This window comes from Dromiciops gliroides, chromosome 3 (genome assembly GCF_019393635.1).
Source record: "Dromiciops gliroides isolate mDroGli1 chromosome 3, mDroGli1.pri, whole genome shotgun sequence".
Taxonomy (NCBI): Eukaryota; Metazoa; Chordata; class Mammalia; order Microbiotheria; family Microbiotheriidae; genus Dromiciops; species Dromiciops gliroides.
This window is the reverse complement of record NC_057863.1, coordinates 129991643-130001115: the sequence shown is the minus strand read 5'-3', so window position 1 is coordinate 130001115 and position 9473 is coordinate 129991643. Positions and strand designations below refer to the sequence as shown.

The window sequence follows — 9473 nt, the reverse complement described above, 5'->3', positions numbered from 1 at the left end:
GTCAAGTGGCTCCCAAATACCTTCAGGATCATTCAGCATTTAAAGGTGATCATAACTTGGCTTCTTCCTACCTTTCCAGTCTTTTCACACTTTGTTCCCCCATCCACATATTCTATGATTATGATTCTAGAGAAACTACTATTCCTTGCACATCATTACCCATCTCTGTCTTTGCACTTTCAAGATTCAACTTAAATGCAACCATCTGCAAGAGGCCTTTCCATTTCCCTAGTCACTTGAGTCTTCCCTCTAAGGTAATATCTTTTATGTACATTCTACCAATTTATTTGCATATTTTCCCTCCCATTAGCATGTAAACCCTCCTCAAGGGTTTTATCTACTTTTGTATCCCCCGCAGTTAGCAAGATGCTTGGCACATAAAAGTACTTAATAAAGTCTTATTCATTAATTATGCTAAGTACTATAATAGAAAAAATTCTAATCATAAACGTTTCACTGAATTAGTTGCTGCACATTGTCCATAGCCAACTAAGATGGGTAGAGGGAACAATCATAGATTTGCAGATGGAAAGGAACTCAAAAGATTATATCATTCAGTATTCTCATTTTACAGATGAAGAAACTTGAGACCAATGAAGTAAAGGGGGGTTTGACCAAGGTAACAGAGCCAGTAAGGTGGCAAAACCAAGGGTGGCATCCAGGTCCTCTGATCCCAGACCCAGCACTCATTCAACTACAATAGAATTTGGTTTTTAAATGTCAGTTTGGGGGATGATACTAGAGATCAAATACAGTGAACCTCAAAAGAATGTTTGAAACATTTTAGAATTACTGAAAATTCATTGTATTGAAAATTGCTTACAATAAAAATTGGGGCACTAGTGAAGATTAGGAAATACTTTGAACATCCATGCATTCATGGTAATGGAATTTGTGCTGAATCAATTTCAAGATTTAAAGTCTTAAGTTCCAAAAAGAAGTTAGATGAGATCATCTAATGTTTAGGAGAAAATAATTGATTTAAGGTAGGAAGTCTCACAGAAGTCATAAAGTCCAACCCCTTTATTTTATAAAGGAGGAAACTGAAGTCCAAAGCAACTTGCCCGAGGTAACAGAGGGACTAAGGGTAAGAAGCAGGATTCTCCTAGCTCTAAAAATAGCACTTTCAATGTACCATGTTATTATTTTTTTGCTATGTTATGTTTTAGTGATGGGCAATAAATGGCTTAAGCATAGTGCATAAAACACATATATTAAAATACTGTTGTGTGCAGGTATATGCTATGTGCCAAAATAATGGGAAAAAAAATTTAAGGAAATTTTAATTAAATTCGAGGTGCTAGTCTGCATCCACTCAAAATCATTTCACCTCCTTTTATTCTAACATAACATGGTTTGGAGTTTCCAAGTTTTAAGGCAGAAAGCACAGCTAGTCAGGTGTCCCTAAAACACAGAGGCAGCTGCTCCTCTCTCCAGACTCACAGGAAATAGCAAGGGAAGTATGCGGCATTTGATTCATCTGGAAGAAATTGCGATGTCTTTGAAAGTGATGTCCCAATTCTCTTGTTCCTGTTGATGAGATTTCAGGTTACCACAATACTGTACCGAGTAATGAGGCTTAAATAACGTACAAACTTTAACCTCATACAGATTTAACACTGTAGAGTTAAACAAGGAGGTAACATTTGATTTGGGCCATAAAGTGACACATCCACATTCAGAGGGAAAATTGAATTGGACAATATTTTGATAAACTGCTGTCTTTTCACTCAGCATGCTAATAAAGCTTAAAAGCAATGAATAATCTTAATTAAATTTCTTTACAATTTTTTATTGTGTAGGCAAAAGAATCAAGTTTTCAGGAAATAAATTCTGGGTATTATAAGAAATGGGAGAGGAAAAGGAAAACCTTTAGTTGTTTTAACTTATAATTAAATTTATATTTGAATTGCCAAATTTTCTATTGCATTTGCCAAAAATTTAGGGAATGTAGATGGAAGCAATAGAACATGAAGAAGCCAAAAAAAGGAGTCTCAATTAGCAAAACAAAACTATATGTTTTTATTTGCCATTCATAAAGACAAGGAAAAAAAACCAAGAGTATAGATGAAATTCGGAAGATGCTAAACACACTAACTTGTATTTCACAAAGTAGAGAGCATCTGTCTTTCTGAATAGTTTTATTCACTTTTTAGTAGCCTTCAGAGTATAATAAACCAAATGATCAATATTTGACATTTTTATGTCCCACATAGATATAACGTTAAAGTTAATTTTGAGGATTTGACACAGACTCCACCATTTTTAACATTAAAAAAGTAAAATTATAATTAAAAAATTAAAAACTAATGAGAAATGTTTTTGAAAGGTGCAAAATACATTAACTTATGACTGCAACCTGGATTCCAGTTGTTGGTGATGGCTGAGAAAGTGTATTCTTAAAGTATGGCACGAAGGCCATTGATAATTCTCATAAGTTTTATACATCTAGATGCAAGAGATGATTTTCTCAAAACTTAACACCATTACTATGAAGCAAGAAGCTATTTATAGTACAGGCCTTTATTTGTTAGCTAAGTTTAAATAAACACCTAAAGAAAAAAGTTTTTATTACTTACTAAAAGTACATCTATATCTATCAAGCCTGCTCTTTTTTCAAAATGAAAGTGATACAATTAAAAGATAATTTTCAAAAAATTAATTTAACAAACAGATGTGATGTTAATCTCTAAAAGAAACCACTGTTCAAATAATATGGATAGTACTACAAACCAAGTTCCTCCCTTAGTTATCATTGAAACTTGAAAGAAAATTTGTCCAGAGTCATTGGGTACACTTACCCCCCCTCTGAAGTTTTGTTCCAAAACAATCTATGTCTCAACACCCAAAATATTTATATCTATCTATAGATATGTCTATGGATTGACATATATTCCATATTTATTAAAAGTAAACAATTTTAAGTGAATAGTAAAAGATCTGGACATAATGCCTAAGAAACTAATCTGAAAAAATATTAATGCATGGTTATTTACAGAGGGAAAGAGTTTTGGTAGTTGAAGTAATACCTTGGTCAAAACTTGACAACTCCTCTAATAGTCAGCATTGAAAGTTCTAGCAAACTTTATAACAAAGGATATTCTATGTGTATAATCACTAGATGAATCTATTGATAAAACTAATTAAGAGTCTGACCTACCTAATCTGAATTGTTTAGTAAATTTATTTTTTATGCAACTAAACTTCAGATCAACATATCAGTGGTACATACATGCTATAAGAGAGTTTATTACTCAAGTCTTTCAGGTACATGAACACTGATTAATGATGTCTAATTACATCTTATTTCTACTCAATTATATGAATTGTTTTTTCATTTGAATTCTTGCCTTTTAAATGAAACATATGCAAATGTGCAAAAAACAAAGGTAACAAATATTTAACAGAATGAACAGAAATGGCATTTAAGCATAAACCACCCTGTCACTCAATTTATTTTCGTCTCTAATTGGTCTTCTGTTGTTAGGAGTCTTCTATCTTATTAGGTTGGAGGCTTATAGATCATCTGGAAATTTCACATTGGTATAGGAAAGGAATGTCTGGTCGATGCAGTCTAGGGATAAAGAAAGGATTATTCTTTAAATGTATTAAATTGCATTAATGAGCTAATTTATGACAGCATCTCATTTTTTAAAAAGTTATTCACACTAAAGACTATAATAACTGGGGCACTTTAACTGTAAAACATACAATATTTTTAACAGCCAAAAATTTACAAAAAGTAATCCCACTGGCAAAAAACTCTTGAATATCATTTCAAATGTTGCCATCTTTTTTGCTAATTATTTTTAATACTGAACACTAGTGAATTAAATGATGGTAGAAATCCTTGCAATTTTTTTCAAGTTTTACTAAGCCTTCATTCCCTCTTCCCAACCCCTACCACTGTGAAATGGTTTACGGAAAATTTAATTTGACAGCTAAAACTCATTGCAGCTTTTTATCTAGAAATATTGATTGCCTGTCTTCTCTTCAAGAGAAAAAAAAAAGCTAAAATGTAATGTATTAAAGGAAAATTATATATTCTTATAGACGAACTGGTAACTAACATGAAGAAGATAATGACACTATCACAAACCATACTTTGAGGTAATTTATGATAGAATAATTATAGTAATTCTGAAACTGCTTGCATTTATTTATAGTCTTACTTAGAAAGGTAACTTTACAATTTCTTTTTCCCACTTTATACACTTTAAGAAAAAAGTATTTCTAAATTTCAAGTACATAGTAGGCGCTGCAAAGAGAAAAGTTATAAAATTCATCTGAAGATGTTATCATGTGCTATGGAAAAAGAAATGTTATTCAAATAAAAAGAAATTAATATCTTTATGTTCTTTCAATAAACAGAATGGAGCCTCTGTAAGGTGGAGACATCCATTTTATACATATATATATATTTATCTTATTTTCATAGTTTCCTTAAACTTTTATGTAAATTGACAATTTACTTTTTGTAACAGAATTTCTATTTTGTTCATTTAGCTTTTCTTCCTTGATCTAGATTGAGATTGGTATATAACAATTCTATTTTCCAATCACAGATATGGTTTTACACCAGATGTTTTCACTGATTTGACAGTTTTAGGTAAAACGTACATTCCTTTTGCTGTATTTTGTCATTGCTTTTCAGACTCCAAAACTGTGCTTCTTATTATATCACACTCCTTCTGTGGCCAAGCTTTAGAAAGTGTGATTATGATAGTTAAGTTTCTACAGAATACATACATTTTTGAGCAAGTATGAAATCTTCAAGTTACAAAATGAAAAATGAAAGCTTATATTATTTAGATAACAAAAGTCCAAAATTATCTAACATGTAAAGAACAACTCCTCCATTTAGCTTAAGTATTAAATGCCAGTAAGTTTACTACTGAGTTCAATACAAATAAGTTAAACAAATATTCTCGGTGATAACTTTTCCTTACCACTAATACAAGAAGAAAAATCTTGTTCTATGAGCAGCTGCCATACTTTCAGACATGTTTCTGACTTTAAGATAATTGACAAATCCTCTGAAGAAAAGGAGGAGGCCTGCAAATTAAATAACATCATTTATATCTAAGACATAGTACGTATTTCATAGACAGAAAAAATATATTAAATATAAAGTACATCTTGAAATCTTGTTGTCTAGGAGTTAATCAGAGAACTTCATCTACCAAAGTTCATCCCTTCAAAATTAAATTTTACTACAATGTCTACTTCATCATGAAGAAATACACAATGAACTTTAATCTCATTGTAAAATCATATATAAAACAAAAGGATAAAAATTTTAAGTGGTTTTGTGTTTAACTTATACAGCAATATAACATATCATTATGTTATATCATTCTAACTACCTCAATAAAAGTCCCCAAAATTTAGTTTATGTTTATATATATATATATATATATATATATATATATATATATATATATATTCTTTGTGCATGCTTATACTGACTCAAATGCATGGTTTATTGGGGGAGGAGAATCCACATTCCCGTAAAAGACACATTTAAGAATATTTGATTTTAAAGGTGGCTCGCCACAAGATTCCTTCAATAGCTAAATTCCCTAATGTACTTTAAATTATTCAATCAAGAAGGTTCCAATTCACAGACAACGTTTCAGGAATATATTTATGGAATAAAGCAAAGCATACATATTCAGCATATTCAGGATAAAGACATATTCAAGGTATGCTGCTGCTAAACAATGCTATTTGATGAAGATCAGTAAGCTTCTCTAATATCATATACTATTCTTCTTACTATATACATACTTGCCTATACATGTATAATTACACATTTAAATTAGTACTTACTCAATGATCAGTATTTAGAAAAAGTAATATTTAGAAACAATAGACAGAAGACTAATTTGTGAATAGCTAAAAAGGAAGAACACGTAAAAGCTATGTATGGTGCTTAGGAAATTTAAGTTCATTATGACTTGTTATGGAAATTTAAATATATCTCATCTATCAATTTCTTTCTCTGTAAAATATTCTCTCCTGATATATAATATATACTCTGAAGAGTTATAAGATGATGCTGATAAAGGACTTCAAGATCAAAGTGTCATGTGAAAGATAGTATTACCATCATTAGCAGAGTTAAAGTCTTTCAAATTTTTAAACATTCAATTCTCCAGTAAACATGTACAACAGGTAAACGTTTAAGCACAGCCAGGTGGGGAGGTGAAGGAGAGGTATGTATGGTAGTGGAATAAAGACTCAAGGAAAGTAAATGGTGAGCCAAAAATGAAAGGGGTACCTCAGAATCCAATAATATTAATAATTCATTTAAGGTTAAAAACAAGGATACACATGTAACCACAGGAAAGAGAGGAAAAGAGAGAAAGAAACGATGACAAAGCAAGTGAGGACAATTTAGGAAAAAAATTAATGTATCCCATTGACTTCCCATATTTGTACTGGCCCCACCATTAAAATTCTATTCCAGGCACTACTCAATTCATCCTCTCTCTAAGAATAAATAAAGCCTTTGTTCTAAAAAGTCACTCCATTGACGGTCCCTGTTCAGCAATGACTAGCTGCTACATTCCCAACTTAGGTCACATCTTTGGAAGATAATTCTATCAGGGGTGAAGACTCACAGAAATTTTTAGGACCTAAATTTACATAAGAGATTACAGATCTGATTTGGAACTCAGGCTACTCTCCTCACCCCATTATCTCCATTCTACCCTATCAATTTTCCCCTAAAGTTTTTCTAACCCCCAAAGTGTGCAGAGATATAATCAAATGCAGTAACTTAGTAGGCTCCAATATTTAGTAAAATTTCCATATTTCCTTTGCTTAGCTATTCAAGTATATGGAAATTTTAGTTAGGAGAAAAATCTATTAATGCAAAGTTGACATGATAACACCATATTGACATTCCCCTTACAATTTTAAAAAAATTAAACACATAATATTTGTTAAACATAATTGACTACCAAGAACTGTGTTTCATCTGATCCTAAAGATCGCCAGTGATTAAATGAATACACAAAGAGAAGAGTGCCACCTACTGAATTGCTGACACCATTTTCTGTTATAATTCTAGAGATGTTAACTACTAGTAGTTAATGTGAGATAAAGGAAGAAACGTTTGTTTTCTTTTTAACACTGTGCACCACAAATATAGAAGTAAAAATATATCCCTTCAAAGAGTCTGATTTTAACATCCTGCTCCTTTAACTCATACAGAACCACGGAGGTAAAAATTGAAAATCCATAAAGCTCCTTAGCATGAATGAAAAGACAGACTTTTAAAGAAGACAACTGAACGGAAACACTGTGATCAGCAGGCATGAAGCCTTTCCCTATGCCTGACTGAGTAATGATTAATGCAGTATGCATTTCAAAGGCAAAAAGGATGTTTCCATAATTCAAAAACAAGAGGACAGATATAACATCCAAAATCAGTCATACCCACCCCCCCCACTTCCTCTAAGAGCTTTAAAGACTGCTTTTATATAAGACAGGAGTGTTAAAGGTTAGCACCTTTTGGGGGGGTCAAATTTATAGTAGAATTTCAAAGAAAGTTATTTGGTACTAAAGTATCATTTGGTCTTTTGCTGATACCATAAATTATATAGCTTCCTGACTTAATCCATGGAAATGAATATTACTCTACTGTAATGATTTGTGAATTCAAGAAGAATTAACAGTTGTTATAAACCCATGTACTGGTGATGGGTACTTAATAGGAAGAAAATACACAATCATTTTGATTATAAGTGTTATTTTTTTTAGCCTCAAGGTAGTATCAGTACACTATTCTAATGAGTTAATGTGCTAAAAAAAATTATATAAAATCATCCTAGCACATCATTAAAATGACTTGAGTAAACTTACCAAGGACAAGAAATATCCACCAAAGCCAGTATTGTCCATTGACGTAACCAGTAAAAAAATCAGAAAACTATGAAAAGAACATGAAAAGAATTAATTCATACTTGAATACCAAAATAAGATGGCCTCAAAGAGGAAAATATTGGGTTGTAAGTCTTTCTGTCCACCCAAATAATCTTTAATACATAAAGCAAAAAATGAAAAATACAGATGACAGGGAAAAAAATTAGATTTTATAAACATACACAACACACATACTCACATACTACAGAAACTTGAAAATTATATATTATTCAATGGAAGCCTAATTTTTTTGAGTGTTTGGGGAGGGGGGAACAATTTACACATGTTTATAAGCGAGTAAGAAAATGTTATATCTGAATCAAACATTTTTTCCATTAAAGAGTCAATGTCAGTTCTCTCAAAGCCACAACTACTATTCCAAACACTACAGCAACCCGCTGCTTTAGATATTAACACCAAAAGCCACATTAGTTTAATCTTATCAGATGGGGATGTTCTGGTGACCCCTCAAAAGAAGAGCTTTTGACCTTCTGTACACCCCCGACTGTTAATCGCTGCCAAGAATACTAGTCACATAAAGACCCCCAACTCATTAAAGTCTTTTCATTTTCAAACTAGATGCTCCAGCATTCAGTTCCCAGCAGTGAGCTGAGCGCAGCTAAATGAACCTTGAAGTGGCATTTCAACTGTTCCTGTTAGTGACCATGGTAGACAGTTTTATATTCTCTGTGATGTGGGAATATGAACAGGCAGCTGGAGGGCAGGGTGTGATGCTATTGGAGACAGGTATCTTTTCCTTGACCAGACTCCAGACTACATGCTTCACTGGTTAAAAAAAAAAAAATCTAATCTAATCAAATGTCTACAGATCTTATTTCAGATATTTACTTTGTATTCTTCTTTCTAACACTTAAGGCTTTTTGCTAAATAGCTGCTAAAAATAAGCTTAAAAATAGTTGTTTAATTATAGTTAATAAATTTTCAGTACTATTGCTTTAAGATATGATTAATGACAAGCTATTCTAGAAACATTTTTATATTGAATATATCAATTGACTCCAAAATAAATTATGTCCAATTTTAAAAAGTCTTATACAGAAAAATTTTCCACTTCAATCTGAAACTAATTAGAAGAATCTGTCTCCAGCTTTACAAGCAATTATTTCCAATTGTTTAGTGCTATTTTCATAAAGTCTTAAAATTACAATTTTAGAAATACCGAATGTTAATAAACTATAAAAGATCACCACTGGGAAGGAATACCCATTAAAAATGGGGACATAAATAAATAAAATAAAATAATAAAACATTATGGAGTTATCTAATCGATAAACTTGGAGCCATTTTAGTTCCAAGTTTCTATGTTAGTGCTTTAAAGCAAAGTTAATCTTTATCTAAATTTCCAAGAAATAACATATTGGAAAAACTTTATTTTTCTGTGCTTTCTTTCCAAAATAAAACGAAGTGTTTTTAACCATGTTTCTCCTTATAAAGTATGCTTGTAGACAGGTATACTGTTTCTGTTAAGAGAGAGAAAAATTTTAAACAACAACAGGATCCCAGGTAATTCTATTCAAACA

The 9473-nt window shown here is 31.5% G+C and overlaps 1 protein-coding gene across 2 annotated transcripts in view; it reads right to left on the bottom strand.

The window, feature by feature from the left end:
* Positions 1–2124: 2124 nt before the first annotated feature.
* The window catches only part of NDFIP2 (Nedd4 family interacting protein 2), a 116659-nt gene continuing 109310 nt past the window's right edge, over positions 2125–9473 (bottom strand). For both annotated transcript variants that reach the window (XM_043994516.1, XM_043994517.1), the window contains 3 exons: positions 7873–7939; positions 4950–5055; positions 2125–3574 (listed from right to left, as the gene is read on the bottom strand). In XM_043994516.1, the coding sequence (XP_043850451.1) occupies positions 4952–5055; positions 7873–7939 (171 nt within the window). In that variant the 3' untranslated portion in view covers positions 2125–3574; positions 4950–4951. The remainder of the gene's footprint in view (positions 3575–4949; positions 5056–7872; positions 7940–9473) is intronic.